Source organism: Gymnoscopelus braueri (genome assembly GCF_963280865.1).
Source record: "Gymnoscopelus braueri genome assembly, chromosome: 18".
NCBI lineage: Eukaryota > Metazoa > Chordata > Actinopteri > Myctophiformes > Myctophidae > Gymnoscopelus > Gymnoscopelus braueri.
In genome coordinates, this window is record NC_137618.1 from 33,578,854 (window position 1) to 33,598,393 (window position 19,540).

Consider the following 19,540-nt stretch of genomic DNA (forward strand, 5'->3'; position numbering starts at 1 on the left):
ACACATCCCTCTCTGGGGGCACAGGATCACAGGCAATCTCACAACCGTCACCGAGACCTAACCCCGCTCTCACAGATCAGGGGAGCAGAGCTGCTCTCCATTTGTAAGCCTATAACAGCCAATGGCAGGCTCACATACTAAAAAAGACATACGGGATAGTCCTCAGGGAGCTGTGCTCTGACAACAGTTTGATTGTTGTCTACATACAATAGACAGGCCTAAATGCCTGATTTATACTTAGTTGCACGCTGAAAATAGCTGATCTACAAGCTCATAACGCGTCACACTGCAACGCATGAGCTGGTAGATCAGCTATTTCGGGTGCGTGACACTGCTGCACAACTAAGTGTAAATCAGACTTAAGTCTACTATTATACAACCGAGAACACTTTATTAAAATGCAGCTTGGGAACCAGCCAACGCATAGGCAGTTCTCCAATCAGAACTACAATAAAAGTCATAAGTGTTTAATAAGCTGATTCGCACACATGACAACTATAAGTTGTTTATCCACTGCTCAGACAATATCCGATTCCTAAGATTGATAGCACACAAATACCCATAAAACAGTCAGTTCTCACCTCTCCTACATCATAGACACGAATCTGTCCATCAGAGTCTCCAACTGCGATCTCTTTGCCAGAGTGAGACCATCTGAGTCTGTTCAGAGCAGGGTTTCCTGGTACTGTGACGCTGGCTGTTGGGACCTGAAACGATACCACCCAGTTAGTCACAAATACACAACAGTGGGAAAAAACTAAATCTAAATTAGTATAATGCCTACGCGGGGCTGTGTAGCTGTTGTATGGGACAGGCGAACACTGAAATGTTCATCGTATGAAAAAAATATATACTTATTAAACAGAGATTTGGTATAGGCGGGATTATACTACACAGAGTTCTCGTCTACTCTAGAAAGGGATAAAATGTAGTCCGATACATATTGTGACTGTGTCTAGTGGAGTCCCAGTACCTCTGTGTCATTGTTGAGGTTCCACAGGTCAAGATGGCCAACCCCATCCACACAAGCAAACACAGCAGGATGAGTGGGGGACCACATGACATCATAGACGTAATCCGAATTATCTTCAAATGAGTACAATGGCTTGTTATTCTGCAAACAAATGTTAAAACGTAATTGAAAAATAAGCACCAACATCCTATATGCACAATATATAATAAATAAATGATGACAGTTACAGCTTAATACATACAGTTTTATGGACTTTCTTAGTAGCCAATGAATAATCTTTGATAAATTGCTTAATTGGCTCATACCTTGGTGCTCCACAGCTTGACTGTCCAATCGAAGGAGGAGGTAACAAAGAGGTGGGAGAAGTCCAGGGGTCCTGCAGCTGTGTGGCAGTCGATCCCAGTGATGGGTCCGTGGTGGCCCTCAAACATCTCACTGATGCCTGCTTTGCTGTGGGCCACAACAAACAAGTAATGTCAAGATCAGACCAAATCATTGTGTTACATTTTTCGAAGTTCGCATGCTACAACACTGGGCTGAACTCTCACCCTTCAAAATCAGACTATACTAAATTAACCAGATTTTGACATATTCATGCCATTGTAGATGGACATACAGCATAGTGCACAATTTTTTATGTTGGCAATGAGAATAATTGTATTAATTTATTTTACCAGGTATTCACTTGACTCTTTTTTGAGCAAGAACTGGCCAAAATAGCAGTATTTTCAAACATACAAGACACAAACACACACAAGAACATAAAAAGAAAGAGATGCAAGGGGATACATTTGAGCTGTAGTAGACAACAGGAGGGAAAGTGAGGCTTTGCAGAAGGTTGCTGGGTACAGAAAATCACGTTAAGGAATATAAATATGACCACATTATACAGAGAAACAATAACATTATGCCATCTCATTTGTTTGTTTTAATTGTCAGTTGTGTAACATGGTTAAACACAGCTACTCCAGAATTAGCATCGACCCACAATAGGCCAGAATAAGCGCATTGTTTCTTATTGATTGACATGTGTTGTTCCTTCCCCCTGATCTTTGCCAAACTTGGTGCTCAATTGGGAAAGACAACATGGGTAGATTTCGCAGTTAAAAAGGTGTTGTGTGTGTGTACTGCCAGTCACAACGAGAAGTGTCAAAATTCTGAATGCCTAGTCTACATGGTGATCGCTGGAAAATTACAAACCGTTACATAGTCTTCGCTCGCCATTAAATTACACACACCACTGATAACAATCCCTCATACGTGTACTTTCCGATGCACGCTGAGCAAGATGCCCGATAATTAGTCAGGCCCACAATATTTGAACATAATACCCTGTGCATTGCACAAGAACAACCATCAATTATAGGATGAATAAAAACCCCAAGTGGAAGTATTTCACATTACATTATTCTTTGCGAGTCAATTGGGCATGAGGGAACGCAACAGGCTCAGATGGACCTCTGTCGGACGTATTCACATTAAATCATTTTACCTCTATCAAGCCATTACAAAGCAGCGCAGCAAGAAAGGCACTGCCAACGGCCTCTCAACCACATGTTGCAGAGCTGTTACCAGACTATGGCTCTGATAATTACGCAGAGAGGTAAATACTCAGCATGAGTGATGCTTATGCGTTATTAACTGGGATGAGAGTATCATACCATTGTAAATGAGGTGGAAAATGATTCCCTCAATTACAGAGGTGATTCTGCTATGCAAAGCCGAGCAACCATCCCCTCTCTGTGGTCTCGGCGTATACTGCAGGACATGAATGCCGTGTCTCGGGGCAGACCTGCCACACATTGGCAGTGTTGATTGGAGCCATGCTTCCCTTAACAGTGGGCCTAGGGTTTGCTGAAGCCCAACTCTTTCTCGGATGACAGCATTGTGGGACAAACCTCAGTATTCGAGTCTCCCCGGGACAACCAACTGTAAACAACCTCCCTTACTCTGAGAAAAATCCTCAAAAGAGAGAAGAAGAAAAAAGAAAGGGGGAAAAAATGATTTGTTTCCCCTGCATGTGTGCTGTGTTTATGTTGAACGACCTTTACAAACACGACTGACAAGCGGAAAAGAAAAACAGGATGGCTGGGCAGGAGTGAAACCTCAAACAGCAAGAGATCAAGTGCTGGATTCACGTTGGCGTTGGGAAGTGAGTGGGGTATATTTATTTGACACACTGTTGGGGCCTGGGTGGGGCCTAACAAAGTAACAAACCACCTCAGTTTCCTGGCGGCGCACAGCGTGGGGGAGAGGGGCGCTGGGGACGGCTGGCTGTTGTGAGAGCGTACCTTCCATGACGACACGACATGTAGACAGAGCCGTCCTCACTGCCCACCACAAAGTTGTTGACATCTCCAAGGGGGAAGGACATGGAGGTGACAGCTACGGTCTTGGACTGCTTGAAAACCAGCTCCATGCTGTCCTGTAGGAGGGAACATGGAATAACATCCGTTAAACAAGCTCCCTGCTCAGCCTTTATGGTAACAGACACAATGCCAACCACAACCTATAAAAATCACTTGACAGCTTATTAATGCATAATCCAAATTCAACTAGCACTATATAAAATATTAACATCTGACATTGGGGAGGCTTGGTGGCAGAGTCGGAATGACATAGTCAGCAAAGTTAATTTCCTTGACTGAAGTTATAAAAAGTGAGGTTATAACCAAGGAAATACCAAGGTGGACGGCTAAAATGGATGGGTCTAGTGAAAACATTAGAGATTTAATATGTGTACGTGAGACAGGAAGTGTAACTAAAGTTCCCGATGAGGAAAAGTCACTATGCAGTGTTTCGGGAACATTCGGTGACACCAAAAAAAGACGGTGGCTGTACCTGTGGCTGAGACAGCATGTCCAGGCTCCAGGAGCAAATCTTGCCATCGGTGGAGATGCTGATGAGGTTGTGGGCGTTTTGGGTGCCGACCACATTCACACAATATACTGGGTGCTGTACAGAGAGCGGGCAGAAACAAAAACAGATTTATTATTTTGGTTTTAGTATCGCGCATAAGACAAACACAAGACAAGAATATATCGTATCAGCTGTTCCTCCATAACGAGCTGGCTGAACAGCAGCTGGACCTAACCATCCTAGTTGAGTTGTAACAGGTTCCTTTCACAGTACCAATGTTGTTCTTTGTTCTCTTACTTGTCTAGTACGTTGAATTTTGTATGAATGTATTTATTATTGGTTATATTTGAGTGCCAACACATGGCACTCAGTTTATACACACATTTGCACTCAAAGGACCACAATGGATTATATGTTATGCTTTTGACAGCTATGTACAAATATATGGCCATGTATCTGCATTTTTGTCAATAAAAACATCAATCAAAAAGCTTCTTAGTGTACCGTATGGGCTGCTGCTGACAGGGGAGTCCTCTGCACTGGGGTCCTCTTGTTACTCCGGTTGTCCCACAGCACTATCTGTCCTGAATATGTGCCCCCCACTACAACATTAGGGTGGAACTTGGCGAAGGCAGCGGACATAACAGCAGACTGAAGAGCAAAGACAAGAAAATATAAAGCAATTAGAATTAAATAAAGGGGGGGGGGTTGCTTGCTGTCCTGAGACAACCCAGTGACAAGTCTGCTGCAACGTACCACTGTGTCACTTCCAATCAAAAGAAATGCAACAGAGAGAAACTCTCTATTTCAGGATCACTAGTAATGGCTTAATATAGCTGCTACAGCATTGGCCAGGCTGAGGTACAGCACACTGCTTATTTTCATTTAGCTTCAACGAATCTTGTGTTTTCCATGACTCACACCTCAATACTGACAGCACCAAGCAGAACCGCAATCCCCGGGCCGTCCAACAGGATATATTGTGTATGGATTATGCTGACAATATTCATGCCACTTTATTCTGACTTAGTCCTTTGTCACTAGGTGGCCTGTGACCTTCTGCAGCCCTGCCCATCTTAACCCCCACCCCCCCAAAAAAAAAAGTAAGAAAAAGAAAAAAAGAAACATGACACATGGGTGAAGAAAATCTCATTTCAAGCCCACTTGGAGGCATGGAGAAAAATGCATTCACACTTCTGTTCAGTTTTATTCAACTGAGCAATGTGCCTGCCTCTACATCCGCTCTGGAGGGAGCGACATGTGGTTCTACTCAACTTGTCTTGGGCTAGGAACCTCGGGGCACGCAGTGTAAAAAGGCCGGCCAGCGGAGGAGCTCTACCGCCTCTCCTCACTAGCCCGTCTGAACACAGGGCCCTTGTTTAGATGCACACGATAACCACCCCGGTTCCACACACTTAATCCTACTGCAGCACTCAGGTTCCATCTAGCAGCGGGCACCACACAGGTCTTCTCCGGCGCCTCACTAAACATGTGTTTTTGGACAGATGTGGTGGAGGTGGATGCCAACCTGGTGAACTCACAATGTGGATGAGGAGAGAACGAGGGGCAGGGGAGGTAGAAAGCGAGAGACGAAGGGGGAGAGGAAGAGAGGGTGGAAGGGGAGTTGGCAGGGTTCCACACTTGTCAGAGAGAGGGAGCCACCCATGATGACGAGTGGAGGGAGAGAGGGGGGAGGGCGGGTTTTGAAGACTTGAGGCTACGTTTTGCTTGTGTACCTGACAATGGAAGACGTACTCTGGCGTCGCCTTCTTGTACTTCATGTTCCATACCAAGGCAACGCCGTCCGGCTCATGAGGGGCTTCTTCGTTGTTATTGTATGAGGCAACCAGGAGTTCAGGATACTGGTGACAGAAAAATCAACCCAAATGAATGTCAAGAGGAAGTAGACATGCCCCCCAGGCTTGGCTCCATGTGAACAAGACTAGCCAGTCCTCAGTGGTGCAGCTGAATGAGTAAGCACCCCTTCTTCAAGATTTATGGCCTGGTAAACAAAATCCCCCCACCCCTCATACAACTCTGGTAAATAAAGTTTGTATTCCAGCTCATAAGTTTGCCCTTAAAACTACAGTTCTGTACGTACAGAAACACGGTCATTAAGCTGACCACAGCAGGTTGTAGATCAGTGTTGGAACTGAAGCCGTCAGTGAATTCTAAAGTACACTGGCAGAAATGGCTGAGGAAAGAATGGTTAGAAAAGCCTTCGAAACACTACCCAGATGTAAACAAACCATTAACCTCTGCTGCCTCTCATATTCAAACTATTGAGCTTTACAGTTTGTGAATACACAATTTCAATTCACAAGGGTATGCATATCGCTCTGAGCAAGCAATGTTGTGAACAAAGGGTTGGTGTTCAATCAATGTCAAGATTCATTGTGGAACAGTGAATTAAATGAATACAGACACAGGAGGAAACAAATCGTTATGGCCTCCAACTAAGTGACAATTTGTGCGTGACATAACTTCCAGTTCCTGGGGGACTTGTGGCTTAACGTAAACTGTCAAATTCAAGCTATGTAATCATAAAGAATTAGTGCTCCGACGAGGTAACTTATTTCAACAACCAATTAGCACTGTCTACGCATATTCCACTTTAACACAAAACCAAATAACTCCCACAAAGATGAGAAAACAAGTCACCATCATTAAAGCTTATTTAATTCATTTGTTCTGCCAATGATCCAGTTATATTCAAGAGTTTTAACACATTCACCTGTGGGGACCAGTCTAGGCAGGTGACCACACGGTGTTTAGACCAGTGTTCATCCACGAAGTGCCTGTTTAGAGACAGCTTCACTCCAGCCTGGATTTCTCTGATGAAAAAATAATGATCAACCAATCAATAAAGGCACTTCTCAAGAGGACAAAATTAAAAGACAAAACTTTTTGTTTTTGGTCCAAAATACCCTTCTTTCTCCTCCAGGTCACGGCCGCTGTAGTCAAAGAAGACGTCCACGTGCTCAGACAAAGCCCTTTCCACAATGCGAGTAGTGTGGTCAAAGAAAGTCATGAACTCCTCGGAGTGCAGAATCTGCAACTTTTCCTCCTCTGTCAGCTCATGTGGCGGAGCTTTACAGACAGATGCACAAAGAGAATCAATCAATTATTAAATGCAGCCCAGTTTATTTCCAGTCACGACTGAAAACACAACACACTGGTTCCCAGGACTTAAAAGACTGTAATACTAGAAGACCACTGGTAATATACAAAAGCAACTGTAGGCTTCCCAAATATGATACAGTTCAATAAGTCTTAGTTCAGTCAGTAAGGGTGGTTTCCGATGAAATCATGGCATGCTACTTTCACAGACACGGTACCTTCCTCCTCCTTGTTCTGGACTGGTTTCTCAGTCTGGGTCTCAAGCACTGGTTGTGGTGGAGCGACTTCCTCCTCTTCCTCTTCCTCTGTTGAAGAAAAGGTGAACTTGGGTTTAATCACTGGATCAAGAAATGAGCCATGATGAACAGGCCATCTAATCTGACATTTAGCTACACAAAAAGACTTGAATCATTTCCTTTTGTTTTCTTTTAAATTATGAAATCTAGTTAGCAGAGATTCAGGTTTTGTGTATAAATAGTAAATAAGAATCTAATTTAAAGTGGAAGGAACAGACAAATTAATAATCATGACAAATGATCGTGTAAATTGGTGTCCACATAAAAAAGGTTTCATTCCTTTTGGACTCCACAGCTTCAACAACCATTATTTCCTTCTTTCATAAAGCTCCACTCTGTGATTACTGTTATGGCAAGTGGCAATGGACCGATTCTGTATCTCTGCCTTGCATTCGTTTGGTTTGCCAGCACAATGTCGCCTTTCAGAGAGAACCTGTCCCTCTATAGTAAGAAAGTTTGTCACTTGTGCAGGAGGGTGGCGACACCACGGGTGTCTTGTCGTCATAGGGACACCCGTGCCCCACCTCCTCCCCATCTCAGTTAATGAGATCCAGCCATTCAACGGGGAGTGCAGTTGTCAGTGAAGCCATCTCCGCTGTGTCCCCGTAACAAGTTGCCCCCCACTAGGCCAAGGGGCAGCAGGGCAGAGGGTGTGGAGCAGCTGCCCCGGGGCCCGTCCCATTGGGTCTGGCCAGCTGACGGCATGGTGCAAAAGCAGATGGTGGCGCAGGGATTGTCTTGTTTCTTCCTCAGAGGTGGCATGAGGATGGCACAGAGGTTTTTCCGCCTGGCTGCCCCCAGACAAGCTTCTCCCCTGAACGGCAAGCCCATGCAATTACCATCCCAGCAGGGGGCTTCCTTCGCTTGCTATTCAGCCACAGAGAATGTACAAAAAAAATACATCTTGTAGGGCTGACCAGCTGTCAAACTGAACACCGGCTTCATAACAGATGAACATGCCTTTTCAAGCAAACAGCTTTCAGTGGTCATAAATAGGATACACCTGTTAATGTATAACAATGCTGAGAAGAAAAAACTAAACAAAAACACAGATTCGTGAAGGAGAAATATTTGTCTGGTTCCTTTATAGTTAGCTGTATAGTTCATCTATGGTGACAGTACTACATGGTAGCATTTCCCTCCCACTGAGAAAATCTAAATGACAATGTCATCCATCACTTTGACCATAAGTGATGGTCACACATACACACACACACATTTGTTCCTGGGGTACTGGGGAAGAAGGTTATTGGGTGTTCTGATGAGTTTACAGAACTGGGTTGATGACACACAAGCCATTTCAATGAAAGGCCATACTCTGGAACCAACAGGAGAAGGTTAAAATCTTTCCTTTCAAGGGCCTCAATCAGGCTTAAAGGAAAACAGTAATCACTGTCTTTCAGCTAGTCCTGGCCGTGCTCGTCAGTGCCTTTCCCCGGCGAGGCAGCCAGAGCAATCAACCTGCCAGACATTAGGAGCGGACAGACAATCTGAAAATAAAGGGTATAATGCACCTGCCAGCCAAAATTGCCATTTGGAGAAAAGCTAGTGATCCTGGTGACCCCTTTGGGGGATGTGTGTAGTGGTAGGGGTGTGGTAGCATGTAGGGGACGGGGTGGTGGTTTGGGGATGGGGGGCACATTTAACAGAATTCACCCGGATCACTGATGTCCTATACACTGACACCTCCTCTCAAAGCAGGCCCAATTATGGCTTTTGTACCACTTTAGGAATAAAAGCTTTTTTGGGGAGTTGGGTGTGTGTGTGTGTGTGTGTGTGTGTGGGGGGGGGGGAGGGTAATCACTGGTCTTTGTCAATGGACAATATATATTAATGTAATGCAAGCACGACATGCATCAAACTGTGTTTTAAGTACAAAACTAAATGACCTTTACTTGCTGCTGCAGGTGTCTCCCTCTATCTATAGATTGACAGAGGACAACAAAGAGGTCAAACTTCACTAATGTGTATCTCTTTGTTTAAACTCCTGCCTTGTTTACAGCCATATTCACATCAGTTAAGGAACATTGCAGGATGCTAAATGACTTCCCAGCATACAGTTCTAAAAAACTCAAGAGATACATTATTTTGTTTCCTGAAATACAGTAGTTCTATGAAGTTATATTCTTATTGGGTATAAAAAACTGTCCAAAAACAGCAAATTAAAATAGTTAACCTTAGAATAAAACGCGACAATACTACTGTAAAAATACAAAGTGAACCAAAAGATGTCAGCTGTCAAAGATGCTGGTCATTCTGAAAGAGCAGACCGATCAAGATTCAGTCATCTGCGAAATGGCAGTTTTGCTCTTTCCACTTTTCCATCACAGGTTAGAGTGATCTCTGCAGGCACATAAGACTGGAAGATAAAGAGAGCCAGAATAACCAGGAAATCCAAACCCGGTAGTCTACACAATGTCATATGCCTGTTAACCACTTAAGGCCTATTAATAAAAACATTTCACCTCACGACATGCCCAAAATAGGGATGCCAGGGTTAAAGCACAGACCTCTATGGTTCCAATAACGCAAAAAGACTAGCCCACCCCCCACACACACATTCTCAACAATGAGCTATTGTATGACAGAAGGGATACAATAGATATTTAGCCTAAGAGTACTAATCATCAGATGCATAAAAGGTGAACACAAGAGTGGCACTTGAAACAAGGGGGCCATTAGGTTCTTTCTTGATTAAGTTTTGTCCTGCCTCTGCATTAAGTGATTGAAACAATCAAATTGAATCAATCTTGAAATTTACTGAAATACTCCACTCCCTCATATTCCTAACAAGCCTTTTTAAATACAGCTCCAGACAGACCAATCGATGAATACCTCACATATCTTTCTCCATATTGAAAAGAAAGCCTCTGTGCTTGCTTCTGTGCGTGCTTGCATGCACTGCATTATTATCTACTAGTGCAGTCTTAGCATGATGTAGCACTGAGGCAGACATTAACTGATCTACAAGCTTGACTCAAGGCATACTGGCGGAAAAGGAGTTTGGAGGTCTTCCCGGGTCTACCAAGATAATATCAGAGACCCATACAGGTTTGGTTTCTGGTTTTATTATGATCTACTATTGGGTCCAGGTCGGGTCCCATTCCATTGGGTCCTGGGCAGGACTGTATACGGTACCATTATGTGTAATACCCAAGTGGATCATTGAAGAACTGTGATCAGTGCTGATCAAGAGATATACGTATGAAGTATTGTATTATGTGCATGATCATTAATCTGACCTAGGATCAGATTATACCAGCATGAAATAAGGTAGGAAAAAGTTCCAGGAATCTGCGTCAGAGTTGAGTTAAGTTAAAAGGCAAAGAGTGAGTATTTTGTGCCAGGGGCCCCCAGAAGCAAAGATTTGAGCTTTAAAAATAAATATGTATTCAAAGATTTGCACAAACTATTTTTGAATAGCCAACCAATGTGCTATATTTATAGCTAAAATCTAAAATGACACATATGCTTTCCCGGTTTTAATGGGTTAAAAGGAATAGGTCCTTTTCAAATAAAATGCAGATATAACCGTTACATCTGTAACAAAATATTTATTTGTTAATTTACATTGCATTTGAATAACCATAAGCCTATGTGATAGCCAACTTTCATTTCTGTGTTGATAAATTGGTCTAATATAAACGTAGGTAACTATTGTTTTAATAATCCACTTAATATGCAGTTTAATTTTAATAGGAGAGGAGAGGCTGCTAGGTACAGTAGCTGCTAGATTGCATGATGATGGAGCCCATATAATACCTGACCTGTCTCGGATCATGGGTATCTCCTCTCGGACATGCTCCGGTCGGTTTTATCTCAGAACCAATCAAATCCCGGAGCAAATTAATTTTAGAATCAAAACACTACTTTTTTTTAATAATTTATAATAATTCGATTAAGCTATACAGTACTTTTTATGTTAAACTGATCTTTTAGTCATGGACATAAGAGTGGTCACAGAGTGGCAGTGCATAAACAAGTCCAGTGGAGTCTGTATTTCATGGAAAGTCCACTGTAAACTATTGATTTTTGGGCTGTTTAGGAAGAGGGGGGTATGTTTTAACTGGACAAGTGGCAATAACTTAGTGATATAGGGCGTGTTCTGCAGACACTGTGTAGGAGACAGTGGGCTGCAGCAGACAGGGCAAGGCAGCGGCTCCCTCTCATGCCACCACCCGCTGACCTTGAGAGTGTCGTGCCGTCACCTCCTCTCGACAACATGATGAATCGCTCAATCAGAGCGCTGGTCCTGACGCCACCCCGCATATCAAATATGTGCGGAGGGGAGTGAGCAAGGACGGGGGATGCCGTCTCATCGAGTGCCAGGAGTGATGGCGTGAAAAGCACAATGTCACTGAGTGTGTTTTGTTATGTGCCTGTTTCGGTGAAGGGAGAAGACAGGGAAGTGAGGGAGTTGATGAAATGATTACATAGTGGCAGATATAGGAAGGGGGCCCTGGTGTTGAACAGTCGGCAGAAACCGTCCTTGTTTAACATGGTTTTACACTGCCCTGGAGAGTCTGTGGGCCACCAAAATACAGACAAGAGGTTTCACTCTTTATCTTTCAATAGCTCTGCACAGATATTTCCCCCCAAAAAAATGTAATCGCTCTATACTGTATACTTCGTCATAAGACGAATAGCGAAAACAGAAGATCTAGAAGCTTGTAGATCTGCTATTTTCATTATTTTTTTAAACTTTTGACAATATAATGACATGCCCCTGAGAATCATCTGACAGTACATAGCTCTATAACTATATATAACTATATAAAGCAGCATCACAAGAGATAGTGTTACCTGGCTGCCAATAAACTGCACAAAATGAAAAGGGCACATAACGTATAGCACTCACTAAGGCAGTAGTACGAGTAGTAGCTAACGGCGTAGCGGGAAACAGGCCTGGCTTAAGGCCCATAATGCATTATTCACTACATGTCATCACACTGTGTAACAAGGAGGAACAGCGGCACATTCAGAAATATTACATATTCCATGCCACATGTGGTCAACATGTGGATCTTTGTAGTAGTTCAGATATTCTCTTCTTTCCCAAAGAGAACAGACAGCCACATTAAAGCTCCTGTGCAGCAATTACATACATATTGACATGCTTCAGATGCAGTGGGCAGACGTATAAACAGCCCTTTATATCTGCCCCTCAATCTCAGTTCTCTTTCCTGTATTGGCCTTCTCGTCCTGCACATTAATTGTAGCAGAGGCCTATTGGTACAGAGGGGATGTGGGGTCCAGAAGAGCAGGCCTTGTGTGTGTGAATTTAATCTCCCCTTTGACTTCTTATGTTTCCCGGGCCCCTACAATTTTCCCTGACTTTCATCTCCGAGCTTGGTGAGGCAAGATCATTTCTACTGCTTGCTCACTTCCTGTACCCTCTCGTATGATCATACAAGGCAGGCTTCTGGCCACAACATACAAGCTCGAATGCATGCAGAGGGACAGACTCCCCCCATCCCCTCCCCTCACTCTCTCTCCCTCTCTCTCTCACACACACTATCTGATGTTATGAGTCAATATTATCCTTGAAAGGTACTGTCTTTGTATAAACTGTGAAACTTTGTAATCTACTGAGATTATATATATAAAAAATATGATGTAATAAAACAGGCATAAAAGCATATAACTATAAATGTAACTAAATGATATGGCTCAGATTTTCAGTAGGCCTAAGTAGTGCTATATACACACTTTCATTAAAATAATTCCTTTGGGTTGAGTTGGCTCTCAATATAATTATTTATGAATAGATCTAGTAGTCAAAATAATTGAAACCTAAACTTTATTAGTAGAGTCTTGTAAATCCAGCGTTGTAGTTGTTATATTGCATTGGAATTGTGAACTAAACTGAATTATTGGATGAATTGCAACACACACAGACACACACATACACCTTGGCGTTGCATTTCATGGATAAACTTAAACAATCTCATAGATGTGTCACCTTCTTTTGGCTGGGTCGTCACAGGTGTCTGGGTCTCTTTGGTGTAGGACACAGTTTCACGTGGAGGGAATTCCACTTGGGTGATCTTGGCCATTCCCAGTGTGGCCTTTAGAGGTGCACGCCTAAAAGCAAATCAGAACTCAAACAATGCACAGCCCAAAATTAACAGAAGACCAGTGAAGACTTTCAACAGGCCACTGTAAACACACACAGAATACAAAGCTGTCCTCGCCATTTAACCATACTCACACCTTGCGAGTTTAGATGATCTAGGCACAAGCATTGATTGAAACAAGCGGTTTGTGTGGAAGAAAAGTGCCATTAGGTTTGGCCAACACCAAATAACTATTCAATATTCGGACGAATAGTCTGACACACACTGGCGCATGCATGACTTGACCGTCTAACTTCTCTTGTCTGCATTAACATGATGATGACGTACAGTAACCATGCTGTAGATAGAGAGAAGGGAAAATGACCAGGAAAGGAGAGAAGATAGTGTCCAGTACCCCAGCTCAGAATCAGAGTGAAGTTGAAGAGTGGACGGATCAGAATCCCAGTGCAGAGTCCTGGTTAGTGTCACAGCAACAAGGCGGCATTAGTGAGCGAAACAGGCAGGCAGGCATAAACCAAGAGAGGACATAAGTTAGAGTTTAGGCACACAACATGCTGATTGGACCAGAGATCACAAAGCAAATGTACAGTACTTTTAAGCAAATATCTAAATCAAGTTTCAATCTAGGTGTAAGTTAACTATGACTCTCCCCCCCATGTCATATCAATGACTGAATCTGCCTCCAAAAAACTATGGAATGGAATGGAGGACCTGCTTGAAATGCATGGACACACAAACCTACTGAGTGGGATGACATCGGGTGTAATGTGCAGCCTGAGGGGCTGATATAGCCTTAACTATGTCACACCAAAGGCTCTGAGTCTTGTGTAGATTGAGAGGGAGAGACACAGAGAGAGAGAGAGGACCCTTAGGGAGAAAACATGACCTCCATGTGCGTAGGAAATGGCCATGCTGGTGAGGGAAATGAGTCAACACGTAGGGGGAAGAACTCCCTGGGCTTGATGGGACACTGGGGGGGCTAAGGTTTCAGTCCAGGGAAGGGGCTGTAATTACGGGTTAAGAAGTCCCTCAGGCATCGCAGGAGCCTGCTGTTTTATTGTTCATTTAGGATTCTCCTAATTCAACAGCACAAATTAAATAAACATGCACACCCTTGGCATAAACTAGTCATCATTCAGTGTAATAACATGAAGCTCTGTGCCAAGTTTTGCCCTGGGTGCTGGTATTGTACACATGCTTTATAATTGTGTGGGTTTGGACTATGATTCAGAACTATGCAATGTTTACAAAAGCAAAATGTCTCTAATGCTAATGGAAAGGTGATTTGCTGCTCAAATAATGTTTCTACATCCTGGGTAGATGAGTTGTTCATCAAATGTATGCCAATGAGTTGTTGTATGATGTATGTACAGTATGATGCAAGAGCTTAAGCCAGATTACAAAGTGCTCACATAAATACAGATAAAAGATCTGTGAAAACACCAACCCCAAAAAACATTTATGTTTTGCCTAAGGTGGTGTGAGTCCCTAGTTTGTGACACAATTAATAGCCTTGGCATCACTCCCACACTGTGGTGCGCTAAGCAGATGAAGGCTCCATGCTGGAAGAAAGCAAAGCATTTTACTATTAAAACATTATGATGAGAGGTGTGTGTACCTGGGTCCCACGGCCCCATCAGAGTCTTGGCTTCCTGTTTCGCTTGGTGTGCCCACCGATTTGGAAGTGGGAGACATGGGAGGAGGGCCTAGACATAGAAAGAGGCAAATTGGTCCAAGTCTGATACTGTATAATAATTAAAAGGACATTTAAAAAAGCCTAAAAAGATGGGTTGCTTTTAAAAGCTTTTAAAGCAACTCAAGCAGTAGAAAACAAAAACTCTGATGCTGTGCTACGTTAACGTTATGAGGAAATGCATTCAGGAGAGTACAGTTATCTAATTCCACTGTACCAAATTATATAAATGATTTTATTCATCACCCATCAGTTCTGGTCCAAACAATTTAACAGAGCTGTTTGCTGCCACCATTGGAGGCTTCATAATGATTCTTTAATGGACCTTTTCTGCCACCTGCTGTTGGCAATGTGAAATTGCTCTTTGTGGTTGTGAGGATTGTCTGTTTTACAAAAAACAGTAGCCAACAGCGTCAAAAACAATAAATATTGGCAACCAACTTTGTTTATATAATGTTGCAATGGCCCAAGTTTGCTGAGTTCACGCACACGAAGAACAAGCCATGCCAAGCCATGCCATGACATGTCAAGGCATTAATACTTTACTGTGAAAACTGCACACTACCACACAAACCAACTCAACATCAATGGGAAAAAGAGCGAGGGACCAATCACAACAAACAGTAATCTCAGTCATGGTGTTACACCAAAATACATACATACAACATAAATCAACAAATGAACAGCAACAAAATCCCCAAACGCATTCCCATATTCAAATAATGACATAAACAACACAATAAACACACTTGTGCCCAGGGGCATACTGGGAAATGTCATTCCTCCTTCTAACCAACCACCCGTCCGGGACACTACATCCTGGTTAACATGGCGAGCTAGCACTACCTGGTGCGGTAGATATCTATATGTATTTGTGATTAGTACATACTGGTACAACTCTTGGCTGTGCGGTGAAAGGTCAGCGGCAAGAGGGGTCAAAGTTGAATTTGGTTTAACTTTGAACGTGGAGTCAGAAGGTGGAAAACCTGGTGGACACCAGAGCACAAGTCTGAAAAGTCTGACAAGCCATCAACCACTCCTCACTGTATACCGTGTTTTCCTGCTTCAGGACATATTCTGGGTATTATAATATCCACTCCTGGATATTATTTTGTGCTATTATTCTTTCATCAAGGGCTCTGCTCCTGTTGGGATATAGTGGAGAGCAAACACACCTCAACTCAGTTGACTCACTTTTGTTTATTGTGAAATAATTTAACCCCCTTTCAAGCGAATAGAAACGTGTATACTGCCACCGATTTCATAGTTAACGTAGGTTACTAGACAATTTATTTTGTCTAGTGCCTGCTTGAGAGTTTTAAAGTATTTTAAGGAATTAACACATTTCTCCTCAATACTGCTTTTAGTCAAGTCATTTATTAATTTGCCTCCCAGACAACAAAATAAGCAGCCTACCTGGGGGAGAATATCGATCTTCTCTCTGTTCTAATTAGTATAGTCGTACAATCTCTGAAACCACCTACTGCCTCAGAGACACAGCAAATCACTACTTTTAGATTGGAGAATCTGTGAGTAGAGCCCAACCGATATATCGGTCTGGCCGATATAGAGGTTTTTTAATAGTCTCAAGAATTAAATAAAGTTCAGTTTGTGTGTGTATTTTAAATGTACAACTCTGCTTGTTAATTGTATAATTAACTTATATGAACATATATCTCTGCTGACGGGCAGAAACCAGCCAACTCCAAAATGTTAATTTTTCAGGAAATGAAAAAACTAAACAAAAAGTGTAGTTAGGAGGTTTTGTTCATCATTGATAAGAACAGCTGAATGGACCTCCAAGCTCACAATGAGGTTGGAAGTCAAAAAGGTGTGGAGCCTGGAGTCGGCAAAACCAACTAACTCCACCCCCCTTTGGAGGTTTAGCAGAACGTTTGAGGATCCAATGGAGTGAGCTGGTTTTGTCAGAAGCGCTTTTTGATACTTTTCATCGGTTCAATATTGTATTAACCAACACACAGACGTAAAGGGTGTTCAATAGCACTGATTTATGAAAAAAAAAAAAAAAAGCTGAAAAATGGAGTTCGCTGGTTTCAGCCAGACAGCGACGATATTGAAGTTTAATATGTATACTTATTTGTTTTGTTTATTTTTTGTTGTTTGTTTTGCTTACAATTTAAATATTTGCAAATAGAAACTTTAATCAAATGTAAGTTTTTCAAAATCATGCACTTTTTTGTAACACAAAATATTTGTCTAAGCATCGGTAATTAATGGACTAGGACTCTCCAATATCGGGATCAGACCCAAAGGTCAGGCATCGCATCGGTCAGATCTCTATCTATGAGGAAGTTATGGCTTGTTGATACGCAGTGACACCAAGTACTGAGAAAAGTGGATTCAAGTTTTATGAGGTTTTTCAGATTTCACACCTCAATATAAACTGGCTAATATTGCCATGCACATTCTGAAGGGTAGAAACTTACCAACAGGAACATCAGGATTTATGCCCATGCTCTGCAGGATGGAGTCAGCTTCACGCCTCTTCTTCTCCAGGTCAGACTCTTCAGCGGGTGGAGCGACATCTTTCTTCTGGTCAGCCTGGGAACATGCTGCCATGTTAGTATCTCTACTTGAGAAAACATTGACTTCGATCTGAATTTATTACAGCAGATTGTGGGTAATAGAAAGGGAAAATGTGAGCTTCGCAAAATTGTACAGTATAGTGTTGCAATCATATAGAACGGAAGAAATAGATGACACAAACAATAACCTAATTCACACACACTAGTATTAATTATCGGTCTGATATACGCAGTGTCAACTCTTTTGGGTTTGTTTTTGTCATCTTGATTCATGAAGCAAAGTAAAAGTTAGGTTTAATATTGTTACCTCCTTCTTCTTGCGTTCCTCCTCCTTTCTCTTTTTCTCCTCTCTGATCTGTGCCAAGCGTTGTTTCTTCCTCTCAAGCTCCGCTTTCAGCTCACTTTTGTCTGACATGATGCCCAAGAGCTGAGTGTATACAAACAAAACATTAAGTTTGGTCATCACACCCCTCTCAATTGAGCAGCAATCCATAAGTTTCATGTCCCACCCAGGTTTTGAACTCAGGTCATTTTCGACCTCTCAGTCGCTATCCCCGCTTGTCCAGTGGAAATATTATGCTTATGAGCTTCAGGCAGTGAGTACTAATTGTCAACCAGGTGTCCTACCCAACATCTAAATGTCTCAATGGAAGAGTAGTGTGACCACTCCAACCATTGCAGATAAGCTAGTTAAATTGTATTAACATGAGCTCTATCATACAGGTTAGAGGTTCTGCATAGTAGTGTATATCTGTCTGTTTTCTTAAATGTCATCATGATTTCAGTGTGGGGATCTCATTTAAAATAAGCCATTGTGCTTTTATTGGCGATCCAGTTTAGAGGACCTTGTATTGTGAATTGTACTTCCATGTATTGTTTCCATGTCTTTGTAAACAAAAGTATTTCAATCAATCAATATAACAATTTATTCCTTTAAATGAGTTCCGGATTGCAGCTTTAAGAGGAAATCTGTCTCATTGTCAAGTAGACTTTTCTAGTCAGAAGGGCATCACCTGACTATTTCAGCTGAGCATTCTAATGAACAGCCTCAGTCAGGACCACCATGCATAGGCATAGCAGTGGTTAGCCCCGCAAGCTAACGTTAGCCAGACTGGATACAGTGAATGAATGGATGGAACACATGACACTTTGCTGTTACGGATGTTTTTAAACTGATCATCCTAATCTACATGTATAATGATGGAATCAAATCATTAGCTTCGATGCTAGTTCAAGTACATTTGGTGGAAGTTCCAACATGTCAGAGAGCCCCACCCTGTATGGTTGTATGGTAGCAGAAACCATAAAGGTTAGCCTAGCTTTGTAACTTCTTTCATTCCGATGTGATCAAAATGTAACGTTACACATCACATGACATGGCATGTGAATCTTTCATTTAAACTCATTTGACGCTAAACAGATCCAGAGAATATTTAAGTTATACGTTGGCTAAGCTAATTGGCAACATTGTCATTTTGCCTCTTCAACAATGGTCGTTGCAAACTGGCTGAAGTTAACTAGATTAGCTATTATCTATACCAGCAATCACTCAATGTTGGATTTAGTGATTTAAAGATAGCAGTTTTATGTAATGTTATGGTCTGCACAAACCTTGGATTCAGTTTTCAAGTTGACAACAAATCTTTTTCCTGAAACAGCCAAACACCGTCCGATGTGGCTACGGATCAGGAGGAGGGACAGACGGAATCATTTCGCGTACACAGGCTGTACTGCAACTTTGCCAGCAGGGAGCAAACCTGCCCCAAAGATGGTTCAACATACACACAGTCATCTGAGGACAGTCTCAACCAGGTCCAGAACACACATCAGTATTCTGAATAATTGATATTATTTATGAATGATTATGAACACATAACAGTGAAAATATGGATTGAATCACATTTTTGCTATAGTTTCTTTTCCCCATTCAGCAACCATCCAAAGGCATACAGATCCATCTAAAAAAAAAAGAATAT

At 42.3% G+C, this 19,540-nt stretch overlaps 1 protein-coding gene across 1 annotated transcript in view; it reads right to left on the reverse strand.

The window, feature by feature from the left end:
• Positions 1 to 19,282, reverse strand: part of dync1i2a (dynein, cytoplasmic 1, intermediate chain 2a) — a 20,330-nt gene extending 1,048 nt beyond the window's left edge. Inside the window, exons 1-15 of the mRNA XM_080413071.1 lie at positions 19,176 to 19,282; positions 17,872 to 17,991; positions 17,466 to 17,580; positions 14,944 to 15,031; positions 13,211 to 13,332; positions 7,171 to 7,257; positions 6,760 to 6,922; positions 6,567 to 6,666; positions 5,569 to 5,694; positions 4,337 to 4,483; positions 3,815 to 3,928; positions 3,265 to 3,398; positions 1,279 to 1,423; positions 974 to 1,114; positions 582 to 707 (exon numbers count right to left, since the gene is read on the reverse strand). Of these exons, the coding sequence (XP_080269197.1) occupies positions 582 to 707; positions 974 to 1,114; positions 1,279 to 1,423; positions 3,265 to 3,398; positions 3,815 to 3,928; positions 4,337 to 4,483; positions 5,569 to 5,694; positions 6,567 to 6,666; positions 6,760 to 6,922; positions 7,171 to 7,257; positions 13,211 to 13,332; positions 14,944 to 15,031; positions 17,466 to 17,580; positions 17,872 to 17,979 (1,716 nt within the window). The 5' untranslated portion in view covers positions 17,980 to 17,991; positions 19,176 to 19,282. The remainder of the gene's footprint in view (positions 1 to 581; positions 708 to 973; positions 1,115 to 1,278; positions 1,424 to 3,264; positions 3,399 to 3,814; positions 3,929 to 4,336; positions 4,484 to 5,568; positions 5,695 to 6,566; positions 6,667 to 6,759; positions 6,923 to 7,170; positions 7,258 to 13,210; positions 13,333 to 14,943; positions 15,032 to 17,465; positions 17,581 to 17,871; positions 17,992 to 19,175) is intronic.
• Between the last annotated feature and the right edge of the window lie 258 nt (positions 19,283 to 19,540).